The sequence below is a fragment of the Pteropus alecto genome, unplaced genomic scaffold (genome assembly GCF_000325575.1).
Source record: "Pteropus alecto unplaced genomic scaffold, ASM32557v1 scaffold101, whole genome shotgun sequence".
Taxonomy (NCBI): domain Eukaryota; kingdom Metazoa; phylum Chordata; class Mammalia; order Chiroptera; family Pteropodidae; genus Pteropus; species Pteropus alecto.
Genome location: NW_006432945.1, coordinates 14,249,172 through 14,275,782, shown reverse-complemented (window position 1 = coordinate 14,275,782; position 26,611 = coordinate 14,249,172). Strand labels below are relative to the sequence as shown.

General features: G+C 40.8%; 2 protein-coding genes and 1 long non-coding RNA gene across 5 annotated transcripts in view; 1 reads left to right on the top strand and 2 right to left on the bottom strand.

Annotated features, from left to right (window-relative positions):
• KLHL20 (kelch like family member 20) overlaps positions 1-14,968 on the top strand; it is a 34,827-nt gene extending 19,859 nt beyond the window's left edge. Inside the window, exons 6-11 of one of the 2 annotated variants that reach the window (XM_015586192.2) lie at positions 2,172-2,355; positions 3,044-3,187; positions 7,859-7,992; positions 8,778-8,986; positions 10,597-10,703; positions 13,466-14,968. In XM_015586192.2, coding sequence (XP_015441678.1) covers positions 2,172-2,355; positions 3,044-3,187; positions 7,859-7,992; positions 8,778-8,986; positions 10,597-10,703; positions 13,466-13,550 — 863 coding nt within the window. In that variant the 3' untranslated portion in view covers positions 13,551-14,968. The remainder of the gene's footprint in view (positions 1-2,171; positions 2,356-3,043; positions 3,188-7,858; positions 7,993-8,777; positions 8,987-10,596; positions 10,704-13,465) is intronic. The other variant, XM_006907797.3, reaches the window with a different exon arrangement.
• Positions 2,364-13,458, bottom strand: LOC107195390. The gene is made up of 4 exons (XR_003045058.1): positions 12,323-13,458; positions 9,639-11,083; positions 7,822-8,159; positions 2,364-2,856 (listed from the first exon to the last, which is right to left on the bottom strand). It is a non-coding gene; the product is annotated as an uncharacterized LOC107195390 (long non-coding RNA).
• A 1,518-nt stretch (positions 14,969-16,486) lies between the features above and the next one.
• CENPL (centromere protein L) overlaps positions 16,487-26,611 on the bottom strand; it is a 14,575-nt gene continuing 4,450 nt past the window's right edge. The window contains exons 3-6 of one of the 2 annotated variants that reach the window (XM_015586191.2): positions 26,178-26,429; positions 23,014-23,288; positions 22,746-22,830; positions 16,487-20,546 (exon numbers count right to left, since the gene is read on the bottom strand). In XM_015586191.2, the coding sequence (XP_015441677.1) occupies positions 20,157-20,546; positions 22,746-22,830; positions 23,014-23,288; positions 26,178-26,429 (1,002 nt within the window). In that variant the 3' untranslated portion in view covers positions 16,487-20,156. Of the gene's footprint in view, positions 20,547-22,745; positions 23,289-26,177; positions 26,430-26,611 lie in introns of both variants that reach the window. The other variant, XM_015586190.2, reaches the window with a different exon arrangement.

Sequence of the window (26,611 nt, the reverse complement as noted above, 5' to 3'; positions counted from 1 at the left end):
ACAGCTAGTGAGAAACTGTCATCCACCCATCATGATTAAAGGAAAATCAGAAAGCACATGCCGATAGCAGTCATGGACCACTCCTGTCACTTCGTACGTGGAAGATGACCTATTCTTGAGTAACGCTTTCATTCTCATAGAGTTGAATACACATACACCATAGAAATTTTGATTCATAGAAAAATATAAAGAAAAAATGTTAAATCATCTGCCACCTTCTTTACACTGTTAAGGTTTTCACCTCCCTTTGCAGAGAAGGGACACGGGGGCTTCTCCGTGACGGCCGGTGCCATGTCCCTGCCTTCTCAGTTTCTCAGTCTTCCACGGTCCGCAGAGCTGAGCTCCGCTCTGGAGCGATACAGCTCACCGACAGTGTTTTAGGTCCTGGCCCATCTGCCTCTACTTAAACTAAATCTTCGATTTGCCTTGGTTTTTTAGCAATTTTGTCTTCGTTATCTTTGGAATGCCAAGGCACCAGTTCTCGCTTAACTTGGAAAATCGAGTCTTCCTTTCTTCATCACCCCGTGGAAGCCTGAGATCAAATCTGTGGTCTTGGGGGTTTTGACTCGGGAGCTTCCCTCCTATCAGCGTCCTCGGGCTCGGCCTCGTTTCCACTGGGCTTCTTGATGCTTGTCGATTTCGTGCTTCTGTTTTGTTGGGGTTTTTTAGTGTTTGCAGTTCAGTAATCCTTGTTCTAGAGATTATGTGAAAGTCGCCTTCTTTAAAGTAACATTTTTTTGACCAAATCTGTCTTTGAAGTAATTCTTTTTAGAGTCTACCTCTTACACATATAAAACTATATGTCTCTTTTCAGCAGTATTTTTCCTTAGGTACATTGGTTTTTCTTTAGTATCAAAGGACACAGTTTATAAAGTGCTATTACTTTGATTTGTAACCATGTAATCCAATAAAAAGCTCATCGTAATGGTTTCCATTATAAAATTGTACCTGAGGGTTTAGGCTATTTGATTTGTCTTCAGTGCTCATAACCCTCACATTTGCAGCCAAAGTTCATTTTAGAATTTAAGATGTTTTCTTTGCTGTTGAAATTCCTGGCTTATATTCTAGAACAGAATTCAAATTTAAACAAATTAATATACACAAAACTTACTGCAATTTAGTATTAGTTGCATACCCTGATTTAAATGAAACCATAATAAAATAAAATGTGTTCAGCACATTAAGATTTGAAATAAAGAAATGAATTTCCAAGTCCATCTAGAAGAAGTTACAGACACTATTTCTATTTTAGCCTGGCTCATGGAGTTATTGAGATGCCCTGGAAACCATTTGTTTTCAGATATTTTGAAGTTAAGCCATCCTTAGACTTCACGTTTTAAGCTCTAGAATCTAGCTCTTATTTTGGGTTGAAATAGGGATAGTCTGAAAGAATGACAAATCCAATGTGTCTGCTGTAGCCACACTTCTTTCCTGGGAGAAGCCGGGGAGGCTCTGTGGAACTCAGCTTGAACCTGTTACTCCGTGTATTACTAATGAAAAATGTAATTTCTTACAAATGTTTCTGATCTTGTCATGTTGGATAAATTAGAATTCAGTACATACTACAGATTAAACAGAAAGCAAAATATTTTGTAATATAAATCATAAGACTTTTTGTATTATTTTTTTAGTCACATGAGGACCTATTACAAGATCATGAGTAGAGCCAAAATCTTGCTTCTCCCCTTATAGAGTAAAAACAAACAAACAAACAAACAAAACAGGCTTTTGAGTTATGGCTCTTTTTTAGGGGGCTCGTAATTATACATTATATTTACATAGCATTTTATGCTTTAGAAAGCAGTTTCATATCTATTATCTCACTTTAAAATTTTTACTCCTTATTTTACAAATGAGGTAGTTAACAGGATTTTGCCAGGATCACTTAGCTTAGCAGAGACAACAGTCAAGCCCCAGTTTTCTAACTAAATTCAGCATCTGTCCATTAAATGCCACACTACCTCTCAGTCTGATTTCGGTCGGTCCCCTTGCCTTCCTCTGTAAAGTGGACCTATTACCAACTTACTCAGAAAATTAACTATTATGGCAGTCCCAGTGAAATAAGCAGAAGTCAACACGTTTTGTAAATCCAGGTCACAGTTTACAAGATAGCGGTGAGGGAGTCTGCTTTAGGACAAGTCTTGTCCTCACCTTTTCCATGACTTCCCTAGTCGGTGGCTGGTGCAGTGGAGACGCCATTTCCAGTGTTGAACGATATGACCCACAGACCAATGAATGGCGAATGGTAGCGTCAATGAGCAAGAGGCGATGTGGAGTTGGGGTCAGTGTCCTTGATGACCTACTCTATGCGGTAGGAGGCCATGATGGATCCTCTTATCTCAACAGTGTCGAAAGGTAAGTAAGGGCAACTGGAAATTGGAAATTTTTTCTCTGCTGTTCAGATAGTGTCATTCGGGAGGTTAATTAGGAAACAGATGCGACTTCCTGCTTTAGTATTGCGTCTGTGGCAGCCTAGACACTTAGCGCGACATGCAAGTCCCTTATGATCTGACCGCCACCTATTTGTCCAGTCTGTCTCCCCGGGCACACCACTGTTCCCCAGCCATGCTACTGCAGACCCCCCAAACTGCTCACTGTGCTTAGACACGCTCCTCTCTCATGCCGCTGTCACTGCAGGTACGCATGCTCTTCTTTCTTCCCTGGAAAGCGATGCCCACTGTGTGCCATTCTTTATGTAAGGAAAACATGCTGCACATAAAGAATATACATGTGAATAGGCATATACCTATTTAAAAGTATTTTACTGATAAGCCTTGAAGGATACGCCAAATCAAATGGGAAGAGACCGGGAATCAGGTGGAACTCCAAAGGAGCTTTAGCTTTATCTATAACATTCTGGAAAGTTTTTCCAAAGAAAATATATCATATATAACTTGTTTAAGTAAAAATGAATTTTAAAAATAAATTAGACTTTCATATGCTTTAATTATTAATCATGTTTAGGAGAAAGAATATGTATATATGTCAGTGAATATATAAACATAGCCAGACTTTACTACTTTGCTCTTGACGTTCTCTGCAGGTATGACCCCAAAACAAACCAGTGGAGCGGTGACGTGGCCCCCACAAGCACCTGCAGGACAAGCGTGGGTGTGGCGGTGCTCGGGGGCTTTCTCTACGCCGTGGGGGGCCAGGACGGCGTGTCTTGCCTCAACATTGTTGAGAGGTGATTTTTTTCAAGTCATTTTCAATTTTTTAAAAAATCTAGAGGGCTCTTTAAAAGAAACAGTTTAGGACTCCAGGGGACCCACGACGTAGTGGATTTCCCATGGGCTTTATGGAAAACGTTCTCAGTTGAGCTTAAAGCCTGAGAAGCTGAAAGATGTTACCCGATTGTTTAAACTGCGCATTAACACCCATCTAGCCTAACGCTGGAGAGTTGGAATCGTGTTGTGAGTTACATTCTGTATATGATATCAAGCCCGCCACTTCTGAAATCTGTTCTGATTTTTCCCCAGTACTGGGAGAACACTTAATGCATGATTTTGCCCAGACTTCCAGAAAAATGGCTAAAGTACTAGTTCTTTTTCTAGCACATCTTATAAAGACGCCGGATATTTTGTATGTGGATTCTCATTAATTCCTGCTAAAGTTTATGTTATACTTTTACAGGTCAGTTCATTTTGGTGAAATACATTCTGTTCTTAATTGCTTGCCACATCAGATTTTTGTCATTCTATACTAGATTAGATTTTGGAGTGTCACGTACTGTGATTGCTGGCAAGAACATACCATATTTCATCCTCACTTCTTAAAATGAAATGCTTGTGACTCATCAGAATTTTTGCAACAGCATTAACTAGTTGGGTTACCATGTTCAAGCTGAAGAGTTTAACTTTGTCTTAGAGATAAAGCTGCAGGGAACCCTTGAAAAGTACGGCCATCCCCTTCCATCTTTCTGGTAAGAAACTTACTTCTCCAGTTTCAAAGCTCTATGCAGGAGGATTCTGGGAAGATAATCGTTAGCGACAGCATAATTTTGATCCCTCCAAAGTCCCTCCGCGCACAGACACCAGCAGAGGGCAGAGCCGAAGCCTGGGAGCGGGAGAGTTCTCAGCACGACCGAGCGCGCACTTAACAATGGTGGGTTTTATGTACGCTCTACCACAGCTTTTAAAAAATCTTCTGGATATTTAAAATAAACTAAGGGAAAAGGTATCCCCATGACCCCCAAAACACAAATAGGCAAAGACAAACCACCCATGGCCACAAGACCTGCACGATATCATTGTGCAGGAGAAAAACAGAAGCAATCGGACGTCCGACAGATCCAGGAACAGAGCAACCCCCAGACAGCCGTACACATTTACCAGGAAGCACGAGGGGAAATGTATGAACCGCCGAAACTACGAAGGGTTCTGCTCATTCCCCATGCGGAGTAGGTGCAGGGACCTGCGGTGCGCGCCGAGGGCCTCAGAGGGTTTCTCAGCCCAGCACTCTGGCGTTTCTGGCCGGACAACTGTTGTGGGAGCACTGCCGTGCACTGTGAACCGCGCCGTGGCCCCCACCACTAGTGCCTGTAGCACACGCCTGCTTGTGACAACGAAAACATCCCCAGATGTTGCCAGATGTCCGGGGTGGGGGCAGAATCACCCCAGTTGAGAACCAGGCAGAATGACCTTCCAGGACAGAGCCTGCATTTCTGGGGGCAGAATCAAAATTGAGCAGGATAAGGACAACAGATAGAATGGACAGAGAAGGCCAAGATAAAAGTAGGAGCAGTGAATAAAGCCAGTATATCTCAGGAGGCAACCGCTATATTTTTTAAATGTTACATGAAAAAAACAAGAGGGTGCTTCATGAAGTTAAAAAATCATCACAAACCACACCTATAAGTTAAGGAAAACGTATTTCATCTAAAAATCAGCAACAGCAAAGTATTGAGGTTGGATCCCATATAAAGTTAATGTCAGAGAGAAGATAAGCAGCAGAATAACAACATCTCTGTAGGCAATAGAAGCACCACAGAAAGACACACCTATAGAACAGATCAAAACTGTAAACCGTTTTAACATGTGCTAAAAAGATATCAGGAAAATGATGCAAGATATGAAAACGCTACGTAAGTAGGAATTAGAAATGTATTTTTGTGGATTTGACTCCAAACATGGAAAATGATGCAAGATATGAAAACGCTACGTAAGTCGGAATTAGAACTGTATTCTTGTGGATTTGACTCCAAACGCAAGGGAAACAAAAGCAAAAATAAACAAATGGGACGACATCAAACTAAAAAGCTTTTGCACAGCAAAAGAAACCATCACAGTGAAAAGGCAGCTTACTGAATGGGAGAAGATATTTGCAAATCATACATTCGACACGGGATTAATATCCAGAATATACTGAGAACTCATACAACTCAACAACAACAAAATAACCGATTTAAAAATGGGCCGAGGATCCAAATAGACATCTTTTCGAAGACATAGAGTGGAAAGATGTTCAACATCACTGATTACTAGGGAAATGCAAATCAAAACCACAGTGAGATACCACCTCACACCTGTCAGAATGGCCATCATCAGTAAATCAAACGAGTGACCTGTCAGAATGGCCATCATCAGTAAATCAACAAACAAGAGTGGGCGTGGATGTAGAGAAAAGGGAACCCTCGTGCACTGTTGATGAGAATGTAAATTGGTGCAGCCACTATGGAAAACAGGATGGAGATTCCTCAAAAAATTAATAGAATTACCATATTATCCAGCAATTCCTCTTCTGGGTATTTATCCAAAGAAAACAAAAACGCTAATTCGAAACGATATATGCATCTTATTTATCCAAAGAAAACAAAAACACTAATTCGAAACGATATATGCATCCCTGTTCATTGCAGCATTATTTACAATAGCCAAGACATGGAAACAACCTGCGTCCCTCAGTGGATGAATGGATAAAGACGATGTGGCACACGTGCACCCACACACACATACGCACACTGGAATACTACTCAGCCATAAAAAAAGGAAATCTTGCCATTGACAACAACATGGCTGGACCTTAAAGGTATTATGCTAATTGAAATAAGTCAAACAGAGAAAGACAAATACCATATAATGTCACTGATATGTGGAATCTAAAAAAAAGAAACAAGCAACACAAAACTCATAGAGAACAGATCCATGGTCACCAGAGGGGACGGGCATAGCGGGTGGGCAAAATGGGTGAAGGGTCAACTGTGTAATGATGACTGGTGACTAGCCTGCTGGTGGCGATTACTTTGTGATGTATACAGATGTTGAATTATGATGCTGTACACTTGAAGCAAAATTTTACATACCAATTTTAGCTAAATTTTTTAAAAGATAAAGATTTAAAAAGAAGAATGTGCTCTGTCTCTTCCACTTATTAAGAATCAGGGCTATTTTAAGTATTTATATTTCTTGTAATATTGATATAGTTTGTCCTACATACTTAATACACTAACAATTTTCCACCTATATAATGAAGTAAAATGATTAGCACATATTCCAAATGATGTGTCATATTTCTTTCTTAGTGGTAGTAATTATCCATCAGGCCCCAATAAAGAAAACAGAAACCATATCAGTTATTTTAATAGAGAGAATTTACTATTTAAAAATTGGCTAGAGTGTACGGCCATGCTACCCTGAACAAGCCCGATCCCGTCTAATCTTGGAAGCTGAGCCGGGTCGGGCCTGGTTATTACTTGGATGGGAGACCAGGAAGACCAGGTGCTATAGGCATAAAAAATTAAAAAATAAGAGATTGTAAGCTGACAAGGTCCTTGCAATTTGTGAGGTCAACCAAGGTTGCCTCACCTAGGAAAAAAAAAAATTGGCCAGATATCGAAGGGCTAAAAAAAATGAGGACAGTGAAGTAGCAGTAGGAACGTCAGGGCTGGGAGAACAGGAAAGAAGTGGGAGTCGTGAGGGCCCAGAAGCCCGGAGGCGAGACCCCAGGTCGCCAGGACCAGTGGCACTGGAGGAGGTTGTGCCCCGGACAGCCGAGACCTCCGCCCCGTGGAGGGTGATCTGCCTGGCTGGCTGAGAAAGACCGTTTCCCAGTTACTACAGCAATACCTGCCTCCTCTCCTGCCCTTCACAGTTTGACACTGTTCTTACTGAGAGGTGGGTCTGCGTTTTCCCCCCTTGGATCTGGGCTGGCTTACGAGTGGCAAGAGAAGCAGTATGCGGCTTCTGAGGCTGGGTCATGAAAGGTGGCACAGCTTCCCCTTGGCTCTCTTGGGCAGTCACCTTCGACGCCCTAAGCCATCTGAGGTCGCCAGGCTGACAGGAAACCCAGGCTCGCCCACGTGGGGAGACCACCAGCTGGAGAGGTGCCGGGCCAGCCCCAGCCGCTCCGGCTCAGCCATTGCCGCCCCAGCCTCAGTCTGACGCCGGGCCAGAGCCCCCAGCACCCTCACTCCCCGTGGAGCCTTTCTCAGATTCCCGACCTTAATACGGTGATTGTCATTTTAAGTCACAGCGGTAGAAAAAAGCTAAAAACGGACAAAATGGTACACAGTGAAGGCCATTGCCAAGACCACGCTGATGGGGTCGGCAAGTGAGCAGAAAGGAGGGGGCCCCTTCCCTCCCCTGGTCGGCCAGCGTCCAGCCCTTCCCCGCAAAGGACGAGCGAGCGCAGTTCTCAGTGCGCGGGCCCAGCAGCAGAAGTCAGCGTGCGGAACAGCTTATGACTGACACAGGCACCGAGCCTGAGGGTTTTTCCCTATGACTGAGTAAATCATGTTAGATTCTGACTGCATTTGACCACAGCAAGCCAGTGTCACCGACATACCAGCATGACCTCACACGTCACGAAAAAGGCTTCACTTACTAAAAACGCGTGCAATCTTCGGTTTCTCTCCCTGCAGGTATGACCCAAAGGAGAACAAGTGGACTCGCGTGGCTTCCATGAGCACCCGAAGGCTCGGCGTGGCCGTGGCTGTGTTAGGAGGCTTCTTATACGCCGTGGGCGGCTCCGACGGGACGTCGCCACTCAACACAGGTGGGCCGTTCCCAAGGCAGTCCGCGTCCCCCAGGGCGGCAGGTTATTAATTATTTTCCTTCTAGGAGACTGCAGCTCTTAGCTCTTCCTTAGCCCCTGTGCAGCCAGTCTTCTAGTATATTCCCCAAATAATTCTTCCTCCCTCTGCTTTACAAGCTGCTGGGAATCTGTAATGAATACAAGAATTAATTTCTTAATATGGTTATTCCCCCCATCTCTTCTTAGGAAAAAAAAAAAACCCTCTATATTATAATCTAGGAATAAACAAAAATGTCTAGCTATAAACTGGATTACGTGTTAGTTCTTTCTACTTAAAGCTAATGGACATTTCTGCCTAAGGATTTTGTCAGAGTGGTCCTCACACACCAGAGTCGTTGTCAGACATCCCCTCAGTGGCTTAGATGCTGCAGTAGGAATATAAGCAGGGGCATACAGGAGTGCAGGAGTTGTCTGGTTCTGCAGGAAAGTAGTACGAAGCAATGCTTACAGACTGTGTAGCCTGATCCCCTCATGTAGATAAGGAGGGTGAGGCCACGAGTCACCTGGCTAGTGGGTCGTGTGGTCAGAACTAGAACACCCGACTTCAACATCCCTCCCCACCACACCAGGCCTATGAGAAAACTGTCCCTGATGAGAGTATAGTGATATCGTCTATGGGCGTCCGAATCCTCCTTGGAAGCAAAAATTACATATTAAAAATGCGTCATCACAGTTATAGTGACCACGAAGAAGAGCTGCGGGGACAAGGCCGAGTGGTCACTCCCGGGCTTTCCTTCTCCCTGCAGTGGAGCGCTACAACCCTCAGGAAAACAGGTGGCACACCACAGCCCCCATGGGGACGCGGAGGAAGCACCTCGGCTGCGCCGTGTATCAGGACATGATCTATGCCGTGGGGGGCAGAGATGACACCACGGAGCTCAGCAGCGCAGAGAGATTCAACCCCAGAGCCAACCAGTGGTCCCCGGTGGTGGCTATGACATCCCGCCGTAGTGGAGTAAGTGCCCAGCTACTGGGGACTTGGAGGGGACCAACAGCACCCTGGGGCAGGGAGGGGGCGCGCCGTTCATGCAGAAGACCCCTGCAACTTTTGTACTAGGGAAAAATTAATTTCTTCTGGTCGCTATTATCTCATGTAAATATAGCCGATCATATCTTTAATTAGAGAATTATTTATGATTTATCTAGTAGCAGTTGCGTCTCTGAAAGGCCTCTCCCTGTCTTATTAACTACCCGATCTAACGTCACCCCTACGCATCCATATCTGTAAGAGCCAACTATTCCTACCTAATGTTTCTAGGTAACATTCCAGGAGTCGGCAATGTCAGTAGAAACGCGTAGGCAGAAACACAGCTGCCCCCCGCCAGTCTCCGCAGACTGGTTTGAGCCTATCCTGCATGTCGTACAGGCAGATCAGGCTGACCTATGTCATGTTCTAGACCATGGATGACCTGTGACTACGAGAGACTTCCAATGTCCGTCCTAGGGCATTGGGCTCAGTGTGAAATGTAACCCCTAAACCACTGATCCTACCAGGAATCCATCAGTGGAGGACTGCAGGTCGGGGAACCCAGCAGTGGCTAAGACTCCATGATCTGAGGATGACGGGATGGATTCTGGTCGCAGATCAGGGAACACCATTCACGTACCCGTCCTGGCTCTTTGTTACTGGAACCAACAGCCGCTTAGTCACATCCCTGTTGTTTTTGCTGCTACGTTCTGTTAATTCTCTTTTCACTCGTTAGCAAAGATGAAGTGCTTACCGTGTACCTGGAAAGCAAGAACGGGTATGACGTGATTCCTCTCAAGGACTTCCCAACTTAGTGAAAGGAAACTAAATGTTTACAGCTCATTATTAAAAGCAAATCCTATAGAAGTGGCCCGTGCATTAAAGGAGAGAACCTGGGAGAATGTGCTTAACGCCCCGGGGGCAGAGAAGAGACTGACCAGAGAAAGTCGCATGGAAGTGAGGCCATGAGAGAAGAATGAGGTTTTCTAGGACAAAGAAAGAGAACACCAGCCAGGGGACAACATGCGCAAAAGTGTGGACATAGGCAACACGTCTGTTTTCTGGGACTGGCAGTTCATCTCGTATTTCTTTGGCACAGGGTGCATTGGGCGGCGAGGCGAAAACGGGCTAGTGTGGACTTGCGGAGGGCCTCAATGGCAGAAGGACTTTAACTTCTCTTCAGGTGGTAGGGAGGCTTAGAAGGTTTTCAGGGGAACGTGACCACGTGGATAGATCTGTATTTTAAAAAGAGAGTTTCAGTGGTAATTTAAATAGTGACTTAGAAAAGGCAAATACCAAAAGGAGTAAAAGGAGTTTGGAGATTCTTGTTCACGCCCAGTGATTGCTTTTCCTAAAATTCAAGAAATACCTGCTTTCAACTCTGTGTAAACATTCTAATTATATAATATTATAGTTCCTATAATTTATAGATTTTCGTCATTACCGTTTTCCTCTGTAACACAGACAAAAGTCTATTAAGTAATCAAGTAAACCAGACAAATAACCAGACTGTAAGGCCATAAAGATTTACCCAGAAACCAGTGTAGATCCCCTGGCGACTGGCAGTCTCTTCAGCGGCGCTGTGTTCACTCCCGCAGGTGGGCTTGGCAGTGGTGAACGGGCAGCTCATGGCTGTGGGGGGCTTTGACGGCACGACCTACTTGAAGACCATTGAAGTTTTCGATCCCGACGCCAATACGTGGAGGTAAACTTTCAGCTGTGTCGCAGTCACCTCGCTGCTGACTGGAAAATCATGGGCTTGAGCTGGCCCGTGGCCGCCCAGATCCGGTGGGCAGCACACCGAATCACCTCTCGCAGTACTTCAGAGAGCGCTGGGTCACACACATGCGATGGCTTATTTGACTTCATTGCTCTAAAGTGGCCGACAGCTTAGAACATCCTTCTCTCTGGTAACCATCCAGTTTTATCATTAGTGATGGCAAAAACAACAGATCCCCTGTCTAGACTCATCGTGTTCAGCTGAGGAAGCCGAGGCCTAAGCAAGTTCGTGGCAGAGGTGGAACTAGCACCGAGGTCTGCGGCTCCCAGGCTGTCGGTGTGAGCTTTTGGTTCTAGTGAGCAGCTCTATGCCCAGAAAAACAAATTGCAGTTACTTTTTAAAAATAATATTTCATTTTAAAACCAATTTTTTCCCTTGAGCTTTTAAAATCTACTTAAATATATTATTACTCTATTTTAAAGTCTGATAACTTTTTAACTAATTTAATAATTTTTTTAAATTTTTTAATTACAGGTAGCAAACAATATTATATTAGTTTCAGGTGTCCAACATAGTGATTAGACTTTTATATAACTTACGAAGTGATCTCCCGGATAAATGCAGTCAGTACCCATGTGACACCATGAATAGTTGTTACGATATTATTGACTATATCCCTTATGCTGTACTTTACACCTCATGACTGTTTTGTAGCTACCAATTTGTACTTCTTAAACCCTTCCCCTTTTTCACCCAGCCCCCCAACCCTCTCCCATCTGGCAACCATCAAAATGTTCTCTGTATCGATGAGTTTGTTTAGTATCCAAAGTCTAGTAACTTTTAACAGTCACTTTTGGGAGGAGGCTACATATTATTTAGGAAAGTTTAATTATGTTTAACTATATTTATAGGTTTAATTTCACTTTGCTTTTAAATCCTTAATTGTCTAACCAATTCTTCCTAAGTACTTAAATAGTCCTTATAAATCAGGGGACTCTTGCATTTTAAGTATTCAAAAACTTTTATAAATTTAACAAAATTCTCTTAAAGCTTTAAACTTAAAATTATAGCTCTAAATCTGTACTCAGTCATATATTTTATACTTGATTCACAAAACTAATCTGATACTTGCCAAAATCTCTTTAACATTATAAGAACCTAAAACATCAAAATTATAGTTAATTCTCAAACTTCATACAAAATATCAATACTGTTTGATGTACTTCATATCTATACTTAATCCTAAATACCAGCCTTCTAAGGAAACAGTTTACCTGCTAAGCAATTTGGGGTTTCTTTCTCAATAAATTGGGCTTATTTGCCTAAACAAGTCTGGGGCAGCCCCCTCAAACCCCCACAGGGGTGGAGGCTACACACCAACAGGGATCAGTCTGGACATGAGATCCGAGGTCCCAGATGTTCAGAAAGATTTCTCATGACCTTGAAAGATAAGCTGAGGTCGTTTTACAGTCCCTGTTCCAAAGGAGCGGTCTCAAAGTCCATTCCTGCTTTCCTAAGGAAACACTTTCTAATTCTGAGACCTGAGACCATACCTGCCCACCCAGATTTTTCATCAATATAGAAGATTCAACTAATGAACTTACTGAATTTTTTATAGTCTTCCTCTCTGGGAAAGGCGCAGCTTTTACAGAGGTGACTTTCTCTGGGTTCCGCATCTCTCTCATGGGTGTGTGGCTCAGTGGTCACAGCGCTGAAGTCGGTCTGATGGCACTGCGGCACCTTCGGCTTCTGCATTTTCACATCCTTGTTCACGAAGATTCACCGAGTGAACAAAAGCCCCGGTCGCATCATGGCAAGGGAGACAGTGCCATGCCCGGTGTGGGGCCGGCAAGAGTGTCCATTTTAAAAGGCAGTCCAGTAGGCCTCACTGAAAAGGTAGCATTTCAGCGAAACTGAATAGAGGTGAGGGGGGAATCGTCGACAGATATTCGTGAACAGGAGCTTCCCTTTTATAGCTTATTTTTTGCCATATATACCTTTCTATTTTAGTGGGCGTTTGAGTAAGCATAATGTGAGAAGACAGCCACTCAAATACTGTGATCCTACATGAGGACTTGTTTTTCAGTAACTATCACTAAATAGAATTAGTAATATGTGACCCAGTAATATTCATGAAATTCTTAAGGATCATCTGTTGAGAGATGTCTAAATTTTCATAGTTACATATCCCCAACTTACAAAAAATTTACCTCACAGCTGGAAGAGGATCTAATATCCTTTTCCATGAAAATCCTTAATTTTGAAGATGATCTTGTTCACGCGTCACAAACTAGATGCTGACTTCATTTATTCATATCCAGTTTTGTTCCTAAAGCATTCGAGGAGGCTTATAAGAGCACATACAAAAGGGGAAAAATAGTCGAAGTTTAGGCAAAAGGAAAATGTGGGTGGGAAAATAACATAGCCAGGGTCAAATTAGCTACAAAAACGTAGAATATATGATTCTGTGTAATTGTTAGAAATCAGTCTAGGTGTAAAGTCGTACAGTTATGATGCAAAAAGTAGATAGGACACTCTCTTATTCATAAAACAGTCCCCCAGAAGTGACAGCATGTCGGTCAGTGTCTGAAATAATTCTGCTACTTGCCAGCACTCAATTCCAGATGTATGAAAGCTAAAAATATTAGTTGTGATATAAAACATGGAAACGTCTTATTAACATCTTAGTTATGGAAGAAATGGTGCTTTTCCCAGTTAAAAATATGATTTTGTTTCTGTGTTTGCAGGTTATATGGCGGGATGAATTACCGTCGGCTAGGGGGTGGTGTAGGAGTTATTAAAATGACGCACTGTGAATCCCACATATGGTGAACACCTAGAAGACAGCTGTGTACGCACTCCTCTATTCTGGAGAGCTTTGACTCTGGAGCTTTGGACAGCTGGAGAAAATACTAGAACAAATTTTATTCTTTGCCGGTGCCTCAACAAAATGGAAATACAAACACAGTGAAAGTACTTCTCCTGCAGGATGCCATCTTTGCACAATAATTCTGTTCTGTGCAGAATATTTATTTTTGGTTTTAATTTATCATGGGATTTTTTGTTGTCGTTTTTTTCTAGCCTTCTTCCCACCAAAAAAAAACAAAAAGGAAAAAAGGAAAGAAAAAACAAGAAAAATTCTAAGCAGTAAAACTTTATTTTTAAGATATTAAGTTTGAAAATGCAAATAAGGGGAGAAGGGCTATCTACGATCTAGATGTTATTTCTAGGCACTCCACCCACGACTCCACTCCCTCCAAGGACCGCCAGTGACAGATAGCTGTGCAAAGTGCATTAGCCATCATTCTCACACTAAGCACCAGAAGACTTGAAAATCTTTAAAACAAATTAAAAAAGAGGAAGCATCTCATTTTAAAAAGTACAATTCAAAAGGAATATTAAATCAATGAAACCAGGACTCGAAAAGCTTTCATCAGTGGAACTCTGCCTCTCGTTCTCTTCCATATGAACTTGTTTTCTGCTATATGGCAAGTTTTTTTTTCCATACTGTTTTCATAGCGTTTCTGCTAGACTTAGAGCTCTGCTCAGTGCCTCTACACAAACAGTCCTCAATTCTCACGCACTGTCTTGAGAGTCCCCCAATAGAATCATGTGCAACTCTGCAAGTTTTTACTCAGAAACATTACTGACTAGAGCAACTTTCCTTCCTATTTTCTTATTGCTACTAAGGACCAGCAGTGAGACTGTTATGCAATTCACACTAAACGCTCAGGCCTGCTGGAGCTGAGGCTGCCTGTGATCACAGCCGCCAAGAGATAGAGTCTTCAGTTCACGTAACAGTGCGCACTCACGGGAGTGAAACCAGCTGAGGCATTTTATTAATAATATCTTGGTTCTTTTATACAACTATATATCCTCCTTGTCCTTCTGTAAAGCCACCGTTACTACTACTCTCAATGGAGAAAAGTTTAAAAGTTCTAAGGAAAAAATGATAAGAATGTCAGTGGGTTGAAATTTTTTTGTCATTGTGTTCACAGACTAATTGTTTTCAATGTATTTTGCAGGAAAATCTTTGAATGAGACTTTATCTGCAACCAAAAGGAATAACTTTCTCCTCCTTTCTCCCACGACAAAAATGTTCAACAACTTTTGTGTTTACATTTAAAAATCATTTGCACCTTTACAAGGAAAACAATAAGTATTTGGTAAACAATTGTTTACGTGTATCATTTATGCTTTTTTCTAGCATGTATAACTTTTTTAAATAAAGATAGTACTTACCGTAAAAATCTTGGTTAATGCTTTTTAATCCTTGTATCTTTGCTGTTTAGATTGTTTCTATATCATTTATATTTCCTTTATGTAAAGTTATACTTTCACAAACCTGAAGGAATAAAGGGATTGCCAGCTAGAATTAGAATTCTTATATTTCTATATAAAAAAATTAAGTTTACTGCATAATTTAATATGTATATTAATATATTTATTTATATTAATTATAAATAGGTAATGTATCAATATTTAATATTTTATTACCTAGCCACTAAACTTATTTTCTGGTTATAGGACTTAGAATCACACAATTTTGAGCCAGAAGGACTTCTACCAATCATCTGGTCCAAACCCACTTATTTCTTTGCTCTAAGACTGAAAACCAAGGAGGCCCTTCCCTAGTCAGTGATGGAACCAGCATTAGAACCAGCCGCCCGAACTCCCACTCCGCTTCTCTGTCTGCCACACTGCACTGCAGGCCGACCTGGAACACGGCCTGGAACTAAGTATGCTATCAGAATTCAGGTTCGAGTAGTCTGATAAGCAACATTGGAAAAGACTAAAAACTGCAGCATTTACAGCCAGTCTTCAGGGTAAAATCACACTTTTCAAGACTCTGCTGTATTGGAAGAAAAGGCGAGGAATAATAATGGGCACAATATTCTAGGGATGAGGCTCTCCATAAACCGCGAGGTCCCCAGTGGGAGCATTTCGCATGGCAGTGATTCAAGAGTAGAGGCCCAGAACGACAGCACTGGTCAGAGTGTAATGTTCGTTGGAGCCCAAGGGGTATTTTTTATTTTCCACCAAAGATGCTCCAGTCTATTATTGAGTGAAATGTACCTATTCTAAGAAAGACATTGCTCTAAAGTAGAATATTTTGTTAATCTATTAGCATAGTTGAGGATTGAACTGGGTCCCCTGGATTTTTAAACTCAGATTTGTCTACGCGGAACCTCCAGCAATTCATCAGTTACAGTTCAGGTTTTCTTACTCTGGCTCTGGTTCCCATGAGGGTTTTTGCTCATGAGTCACTGCTCAGGTTAAGCCACGACTCCATGTATCTGCCTGTGTGTCTCTCCAGTCTTGAGGTCAGCAGTTTGTTTGCCGTGTCCTCCCCTCTCCTACAGATCCAGGAAGAGTTGTTGATTTTTCCGTCTGTTCAGCTTTTTTTTTTTACTTGTTGCTACTAGAGTGGCAACTTCCAAACTCTTTACATATGAAATGAAACCAGAAGTGATGTGTAGTTTTAAGTAAAGGAAAAATCATGAATCATCTCAATAGATGCAGAAAAATGATTTGACAAGATCCAACTTCCATTCATAATAATTTAAAAAACCCTCAACAAATTAGGGACAGAACTTCTTTAACCTAGGAAAAGGCATCTATGAAACACAGCTAGCATCATATTTAACGGTGAAACACACATCCCATTAAGATCAGGAACAAGACATAACATTCTCACCACTTCTATCTGCCATTGTAGTGAAGATTCTAGCCAAGGCAATTTGGCACGGGGGAAAAAAGCATCCAGATTGAAATTAAAAAGTAAAACTGTCTTTATTCACCAATCTTGTACTTAGAAAACCTTAAGGAATTCATTGAAAATTAGATTAAACAAGTGAGGTCACAGGATACAAGAGCGATATACAAAATCAATTGTATTTCTTGCACTAGCAACAAAAGCCCAGAAAATGAAATTAAGAAAACAATTCCATTCTCAATAGCATAAAAAAGACTAAAATATTAGGAATAAATTTAACCCCCCAAAAAGTACAATATTTGTATGCTGAAGACTATAAAACATTGTTGAAGAAAATTTTGAAAAGATTTAAATAGAAGGATACCCCATACTCATAGACTGGAAGATTTAATTTAATTATCATGGCAATACTCCCCAAACTGATCTACACATTCAACACAATCACTATCAAAATCCCAGCTAACTTTTTTACAGAAATTGACCAACTGATCCTAAAATTCTTATACAAATGTAAAAGACCCAGAATAGCCATAGCAATCTTGAAAAAAAGGATGAAGCTGGAAGATGTATACTTCCTGATTTCAAAACACACTACACATCCACAGTAATCAAGACAGTGTGGCACTGACATAAGGACCAACATAAATACAACTTTGAGTCTGGAAATGAACATCTCTGGCCAACTGATTCTTAAGAGAGGTGACAGACAATTCAACGGGAAAATAATAGTCCTTTCAATAAATGGTGCTGGAAATGAATATCCATATGCAAAATAATACATTTAGATGCTTACCCATGCCATACATAAGAATTAAAACGGATTACCTAAATTTAAGAGCTAAAATTATAAAATCTTTAGAAGAAAACATAGGAGCAAATCTTCGGTAATTCAGGTGAAGCAATGACTTCTTAGATGTAACACCAAAACACAAGAAATAAAAAAATTGATAACTTGGACTTCATCAAAATTAAAAACTGCATTTCAAAAAATGAGTTCATTCTGATATTTCCAATTTAATAGTTTTTACTTAAGCTTATCTGATTTTACAATTGTATATCTTTTATACTGAAATTTTTCATTCCTAATATTGTTATAATTACATATGCTTCATCTTATAAATAGTGGTAAAATAATGCCAAATTTATTAATAAAAACATAACAATGCGATTTAAGGTTCCTTTGCTGCTCGTCTTTTCCTAGCCCACTGACGCAGTCAAAACAGTAGTGTTTAAAGATACTAAAAATAATTCTTTGTGTGATTATAGCATGAATGATATACCCAGGTCCATTTGTTTTCAATTTTTAAGGAATGCTTTGGGGTTTTTTTTCTTTTTGACCTAATTGTTTCATAATTGTATAAAACACTTACACAGTTGTGTTTGAAACCGTATAAACCAGGAACATACAGATAAACCTTAACTGTCATTTCTGTCCCCTCTGACCCAGTCTCTTCCCTATTAGTAACCACTTTAATTTCGGGTTTATCCTTCCATATTTCTTTAAAAGCATAAATACACACACGTACTCATATCCTCCCATTCCTTCCGTAAAAGAGAGCAGTGCCATGCACTCCGTGCCCCCATTCTGCCCTTTCACATGGCTTCTCCTGGCCCTCACTCTGGGGCAGTGTTAGCCACCTCCTCAAACCTCTCTCTCTATAGTTGCCTGGTAGTAACTCGCTGGGCGGCTGACCCATAACGTATGCAACCAATCGGCCTCTGATGGGTGTTTGCACTGTTTTTAACCTTACTGTTTGTTACAAACACTCTTGTAATGAATAGCCTTGTAATGCCTCATTTTGTATTTTGCCAGCGAATTTGCAGATAGAATCCTAGACGTGGGATTGGTGGTCAAGGAGTGAATCACACATAATTTTGGTAAGATACTGCTAACTTCTCCGTAGAGGTCGTACCATTTCTAACAACCTTGTAACCTCTTCCACTCCTGTCTGCCTATGGCTCATTCTCCCTCATATAAAATGCAAGTGGGGTCGCATTACTCTCCTGCTTTAAAACTCCAGTGGCTTCCGATTGCATTGAGAATAAAACCCAATCTCTTCCCAGTACCTATAAAAACTTAGACGATGTGGATCCTGCCTCTCTGTATCAGGATTAGGTTTGGTTATGAGCAAGAGACCCCAAAAACCAAAAGCTTAAACAAGATGGAGGTTTACTTCTCTGACACACAAGTCTGGAGGAAGACCACCCAAAACTGGCACTGGGGTTCAGCTTCAAGAAGTCCTCGGGGCACAAACTCCTTCCAGGCCATGTTCCCGGATGCCTAGGACCTGACTTCATCCCTGGGACCTACAAGAGCAGGTAGGGTACCAGCCGATATGCGTGTTCCAAGCAGCAAAGTTGGAAGAATAAGGAAAGGGCGAGGGGCACATGCCTGCTGTTCTAAGGAAGATTCTTGGAAGCTCTACCTACTTCCTTATATGCTGCGGAAAATGTCATCTTTATTCTGCGCAGCCACGTGCCCAGCCAGAGGCCAAGAGACATCACGCCGTGGAAGAAGTCTCTCCCGCAGTGTCCCATCTCATCTCACGTGACCCCCCTTTCACTCACTGGGCTCCAGCCACGGGGGTTCCCTTTGTTCCTCAAGCAGACCCAGCTCGTACCTACCTCGAGGCCTTTGCTCCTGCCAGTTCATCTGTCTGGCACGCCCTTCCTCAAACGACGTGGCTGGTTCCTTATCATCCAAGACTCAGCTCCAACGTCACTTCCTCAGAGAGACCTTCTTTGACAAGCCCCGTGCCACCCACCCTCTTTCACGTCACACACACTGCCTTCTCTGGAGCACTCACCTCCACATCCACCTTTGCCTCCCTCCACTGGAACAGGATTTCCACAAGACTGGGATTTGAGTCTTCACCGTTATATCCCCATTACCCAACACGATTCTAAGTCCACAGTCGACGCTTAAGATTGGCTGAATTAAGGAACGTTCGACTCCAAACTCCACGCTTTTCCTACCACCTCTGCTGCCCCTCGTATATATGAATACCACACTGCAGAAGTTAACCTCTGTGTTTAGAAAGACAGCCTATTCCTGTTACTCTCCTCCAAACAAGATTCTTAAAAAAACATTGTTTCTAAAGTAAGACGAAACCTTCTTATGCTCAGTTAGTAATAAGAAGAGATTTCGATATTACCTCACTTGCTGATCTCACAGTTTCCACCTATAAAATGGACAAGTTGGTTAAAATTCATTTAGTCTACAGATATTTACCAAGCGTTCTGCTAAATCAAAATTAGGGACATGAAAGTTAAACAAGAAAATCTTTGTCCTCAAAAGCAGCTCACAGGTGCCTTTCAACTCTACAATATGTAAGATCTATATAATTGTCGGCTTGTAAACTTTGTGCTGGAGAAAAAGCCCATGACTTCCCATTCCTAAGACGTTAACTAAAGATCTGTCACCAAGACACTGATAAACGCGCTGCTTCATTTTAAAAGTAAATATTTAATTCAACACTGCAATAAGAATTGAATATTAAAAACAGAAGCATATTAGTGGCTAGAAAAAATCTATATTCATCTTTAGTTTCTTTTGGAGAGGATTTTTTGATTGCTAGTCCTCTACAGCAAAATGGTGCTAGGAAAATGTCTTCACAAGACAGAACTTCTCTCTGAATGCAAGTCTAAATACTTAAAAGGGATTAAAGGTTTTAAAGACCCAAACCAGAAACAGTCAATATTAAAGATATCTCATTTGAATCCTAAAAGTTTGAAATAATAACCATCACATATTTTTTAGAAAGATGAGGAACAAACAACTCAGCATTTTCTAAAGACTGGCGTCCTGGATCCACACGGGTGTCACACGAACACTTGGCTGTGGCTCGTCCACCACCACCTTCGCCCTCCTCGTATATTAGGTCCCTCTCAGCTTCCGCCCAGGCGGCTCCAGAGGCACTGTGAGGAAACACGCAGAGATGGATGTCCACTCCTCTGGCAGTCCCTCCCGGCTTGGCAATTAGGCAAATAATCAATGAGAAAAAGGTATATAATCCATACCTTATAGTCCCCACAAGGCCTTGCTCAAGTTGAAAAATTGCCAGTTCTGTCAAATATGCCAACACTCCAATAAGGTATTTATGACACAGAATCTGGAAAAAAAAAAGGGCGGGGGGAGACATTTAAAATTTTTAAAGAATTAATTATGATAAAGTAGTTTGAGATTTCATAAATATTCCAGGCTTGTTTTAAATTCCCTATCTGCAAGTTAAAAATGAAAATAAACCCAAACCATTGCTGTTCTAAGTCAAATAAATTTTGTTTAATGAAGACTTCTACCTTTAATTTACAACTATAGTCAATGGTGCTCAGAAGTAATTAGACTAGGGTTCTTACTTATTCTGGCTTCCACGCTTGGGCTATGTGCCTAAGGAGGAAGGGGAGGAAGGGGTACCCATGAACTCCTTGGACTTACATGCAAATTAAGTATCTACATTTTCTAGAAAGGGGGTCCATAATTTCTCTCTCAAAGGGATAAATTCCAAAAGTACCTTGTAGAAACCAAGAAGATGGCAGAAACCTGGTTAACACATTGACTTCAAACTTTTGCGAGGTAGTAGTGTTGCAGCTAAAAGCATAAGCTTTTGAGGCAAATGACTGGGTTCAAACTCCATCCCCACTTATTAGCTGTGTGATCTGAGGGAACCTGTTTATCCTGCGAGCTACGGTTCCTCTTTACAACACATGTAAAGTTACAAACTGTGTGTGTAGGTTGTTTTAAAAACTAAATGAGACAAAATGGGTAAAATGCTTAATAACACCTGAAACAACTTAATAAATGTTAGTTATCACCATGGCATTATCTAACCCTAGGAGCCACAGTTACTACCTTACATCATTAAGGGAGGCTTTTAGATTTAGAACGGACCAGATAACATAAATGTTTCTGGACCACTCTCATATGCATATAGTTAAGAACATATAATATAAAACTTTTTAAATGCAGCTTAATAGAGTGTGGGCATATGGATACAAAATTCAAAAATATATAAGGACTTCTTGAACACTGAATTCTGAATTGCTAAAATGTACATTTTTTTTCCTTCATGTCAAAACATCATATAGTATAATCTTGCAAATTTTTTACTGTAAGCTACAGTAAAAAATAAATTTGACATCATGACCCAGTACAAATAAACGTATACCCTTACCACATGTGATACACTCTCATTTTTATATTTTCTATTCCATTTCTTTTGTTTGTTTTTTAAGCTGGTCTCTTGCCATCAAAAATATTTCCCAACCTGTCGCATTGTGACCTCCAGTTTGAAGAGCACTAACGTGGTGCTCACAGAGGGTGACCTTCTTGGGACCTAAGAGATGAGCGTTCGAATCTTGACTCCTCTATCTTGCATGTGTCACTTAAGCCTATCCAGGCCTCAGTTTCCTCGTTCTGACCCTTTTCTCATTTAGAAAAAAAAGTGTGGCTCACACAGGAATGCTACGTTTTCTAAGATTTGACATTTTCAGCGATCGAATTACTAAAAACAGTGCTATAAATAGGATGTCATTTGTTTCCAAAGACTATGGATGTACTAGAGCAATGTGAAAATAATAATAAAAGCGAGATATTTCATGGCGAACTTTGGGGGTCAGGTTGGGACTGTAATCCGCGAGTTATCTTGGGGCAAAGAAGAAAAGGTTAAAAATAAAATGTGGATGAAAACACCTAAACACAACATTGGTCTAAAGATTAGCATTAAGATACGTTAAACTCCTAGCACAGTGATAAAACCAATATTCACTGAGTGTTTATTGTGGTTGTATTTTAATATAGTTTAAACATATTTATATATTTTAATATATTTGAGTACCTAATCTCAGCTTATGTCTGATACTTCCTCTAATCAGGACTTTTTAAACAGTAAAACAATGTCTCTATTATTTCTTTCTCATTAGGGACAGAAAAGCCTAAAATATAAAGATGGTATCTTAGTTCTGTGTTTCTGGCTATAATTTTCTTACCTAACGCACAAATCCACTGTTATCTGATCATTATTTCAAAGACCGACAAGAAACAATTTTGAAAGTTTCAAAATTACTAGAAAATAATTCATATTATTACCAAAATCTGTAGCACAGAGCATATAGTATCCTTCCATAAAGCTCCGTCTAAAAGGCTGAAGACTTTTTAGTAAACCATTTATAAAGCATAAAATAAAATCTCTCTACTGTCTTGAATTGGCGACATTCAAATATGTTTCTTCCACGTGGAAAATGCAATTACCATACATTTTGAAAACTATGCAACAATAAGGAAAAATCACTTAACTAGATTTGTTCAAACTGACCTTTATTTTTCCATCGGTATGTGCTGACGCTACAGATGTTGAAATCCGAACCAATCTTGTGGCTGATAAATGAATTCTGAAATGCCTATAGAAATGTGAATAAAGGCAGTCCATGAATAAGTCAACTTCTTCCTGGGTAACTTCCCCAGGTGTTTTGTGGACACTGTCCCACAAAGCTTTTGCATCCTCTGGATGTATGGCATAAGAAATGTCCAGACTTTGAGGGCTACAGGGTACAGACCAAAGAAATTCAGTAGCAGCCACGTACTGGTCCATTTTGCACGCGGTCCACATGGCGGCCATCCAGGAAAGATTGAACGCGTTGATTGCTAAAGGACTGAAAGAACAGTCGAAAGTTTTCTGAAACCAGGTCCCGATTATGGCTGTATTACCCGCTGCTCCATGTGCGAGGAATAAGGGCAGACAGGTGAAGTCTTCTGAAACCGTCTCCAGAAGACTGTCCCCAAACACGCAGCAGAACCAACCGGACCATAACACTTTACCTTCTCCGTTCTCAGATGGCAACTGAGATTTTGACAGAATCTATGAAGGAAAATAAAACAGGGTCACTAAATCCAAATGTACATTTATTCCGAAATTAAATCTTCTCAAAATTAATTAGTACATTTAAATAAGAAGATATGTTCTATTAGTTGCCAAAAAACACAGAGGGACTAGTGTCCCTAAGCATTATTGGAGTTTATCAAGTTAATTGACCTTTTTTTCTAATATTCTTACATTCTAGAGACACGGTATATGGCAAGATCTTTACACAACAGAAATGCAAATAAAGGATGTTGCCAACACAGCATAACCAGGTACAGTATCCAGAAAAAAAATCTCAACTTTAGAAAGGACCATAAAAGGTCACCAAATGTGATGTGCTTGACCTCTTACACTGAGGAAGACGTCAGTATTTCCTATGGCAGCCTACAGTGTTCTTTCACGTTAGGCCCTATAGTGAGCACATGCAGAACGCGTCAGATCTGATCACTCTTCTGCAGGAAAAGCCTTTCAAATACCTGACCATCCCTACCACGCAGACTGCAGGGTTCAGCATCCCCAGCCTCCCCGACCGTCCTCCCGTGACAAACATACGAGTTCTCACTCTGCTCTGAAATTCTTCTGTATGAGTGAACAAAAGTGAACATACTTTCTTCAAAAAGGTCTGGTTTACAGGACTGTCACCATCTTTAACCTAGATTATACTTTTATTACTATAATCTTAGATTGCAATAGTTTTCTAGTTTTTAGTCAACAGCTTTACATAAGTCCTACATATTCATTTTTGCTAATAGGTAAATCTCCTCAACCTATATCGAGGCAATAAACTTATCCCTATTAAAATCTCGATCTCTTTCAATTGGCCCATTGTGCCACTCCACTGAGATCTTTTAGAATCTTGATTATATTTTCCAGCAGATTTGACCAACCCTTCAAACTTTAAATGAGTAAATTACACAACAAACATACCTTCCAGATATTCACAGATGTTTTAACATTACTTTTACCAGTTCTCCTTCTTGTTCAAGAGATTATAAGTGACTCTCAAATACTTTAAAGCCCATATATATTGTCTGTCACACTTAAAAAACTTACAGAGTCCTATAACCCTGCTAAGAAATGAAATTTATTTTGAAAACTATTAGGACACTGCACTAAAAATGCAAGAGGTCATTTCTATTCTTCACAAAAATATCTGCTTGCCTGATGTCACGCAAAACCCATTAAGCTCTCGCGGCATCAACCATTCGCTTCACTTGGCAGAGATTGCAAACTGTCTACCCGTATCTACTCCCCCTACACAATAAAACGGTGCTTTCACTGGGGGTGCCAAAGCACCAACTAAAAAAGAAAATTTGTCTAGTCTTCCTTCCACCTGGGATGTAAAGAGAAGCTGCTGGGTCTCGGCAAGGCTCATTAAAGGTTTACTCAGTGGCAGGCACTGTTCGCCCTTCCCATCCTCCTACTTCCTGCTGGGAACGTGGAGGGAATCTTTAGAGCTCCGGAAGCCCTCTCAGACGGTAAGGTGACCGTAAGGATGGAAGCCATGCACCAAGGATGGAAGAGAGGCGAGAAGGGGCCTAGATTATTAATATCATAAAGCCTATACCAGCCTTGAACAGCTCACCTGGGGATACCTCTTTTATAAGACAAATAAACCTCTAACTTGTTCAAGTCACTGTTATGTAGGCTTTCTGTCATATGCAGCTGAAGCTAATCCTAGGAATCTCGAGATCCTTGCCAACACCAGGATCTAGAGCACGGCTCAGCAAGCTGTCTGTGAATGACCAGACAGTGAATACTGAAGGCTTTGTGGGCCACACGGTCTCGGTAGCGGATACTCAACTCTGCTGTTGCAGCACAAAAGCTTCCACAGATGATTCCTAAACAAATGAAAGGGGCTCTGTTCCAATAAAACCTCATCTACAAAAACAAGCAGATCACGCCTGCCCATAGTTCGCTTGATCTATACAAATAAACAAAATTAGGACTATTCAACTGTTTCAGAATTTATCACTAAGATGCATTAACGCAGAAGAAAACAGAAGTAGCAGGCATGAATAAAATAAATCCACCTTCTTAATGAATCAAAAGTTAGTCCTATTACTTTTATACACTGCATATAGGAAGGAATGTAAATTGTTACATTTCTGAGAGTAACTTGGCATATCACAGTGCATAACGATACGTTACATACTTTTTTGTTAAAATTCTACTAGGAACTTAATCGTAGTAAAAACCAACGAACTAAAGAATTCCTAACAACATAAGTAATCATCTCCAACGTTAATTATTAATAAAAAAGCCCTACTGCAAAAGTATGACCCTTGTTCTCACAGATGCAGATAGCCAAACAGATGTAACTATATCCATGAGATACTGGGCTCTAGTTTTCTTGTACTGTCTCGGTCTGGCTTAGGTATTAGGGTAGCGCTGGCCTCACACAATGACTTAGGGAGTTTTCTCACCGCTTCGATCCTCTGAAAGAGATGCAGAGAATCGGTATCATTTCTCCCTTAATGGTTGGGTAGAATTCACCAGTGAACTTAGCTGGGCCTGGTGCTTTCTTTTAGGAGGTCATTAATTATTGACTGAATGTCTGTAGTAGATATAGGCCTATTCAGATTGTCTGTTGCCAAACAGTCGTATACCAAAATGTTAAACTGTGGTTTTTAACTTTCTTTGAACGTTCATGTGTTTTCTAAGTTTTCTAAAATAAACATGATTATGTTGTAATAGGAAACAAACTTTTTTTTTTTAAGTTGGCCATATCTAATTACTATGATTTGGTCAAATAAGACATAAAAGAAGTTATAAATCATAGCTTAGGAATTTTAAAAACAGTGTAAAAAAAATACCACAATTTCCAAACCAAGACAATGCAGATTCTTTTCCCTGAGGGAGCAAGTTATCACTTCTGTACTGTACCTGGACAAGAAATGCTTCCGGGTCTCTCTGTGTCCCTTTCATTCCCAGGAGAGCGGAGAAAGTCACTTTGATGTTGAAGTCTTCCCCGACTTCCACGGCAAGACCTTTTTGCTTTTCGGCAGTAATAAATGCACTCAGAAGTTTAGAATATTCCTTGAGATTAGTATAAGAGAATTTATATAGGGGAGTTAAACTATATAAAGTCCATTGCTTATGCAGAAGGAATGCAACCTTTTGAGGTTCAACATCTTCCTAAAAATAAAATCACGACAAGAGAAGTTTAAGAATTAGGAAACTTTAGTAAATAAGAAGTTAATAATAGTATTTTAAGTACTGCATACCGATCTATGACTGGGTACCTGACCACTGCACTCCAGATAAACTGGAGTTTGCCAGACTCACCGAAGGTCCTTAAAAGGGTCTTTGCTTTTGCT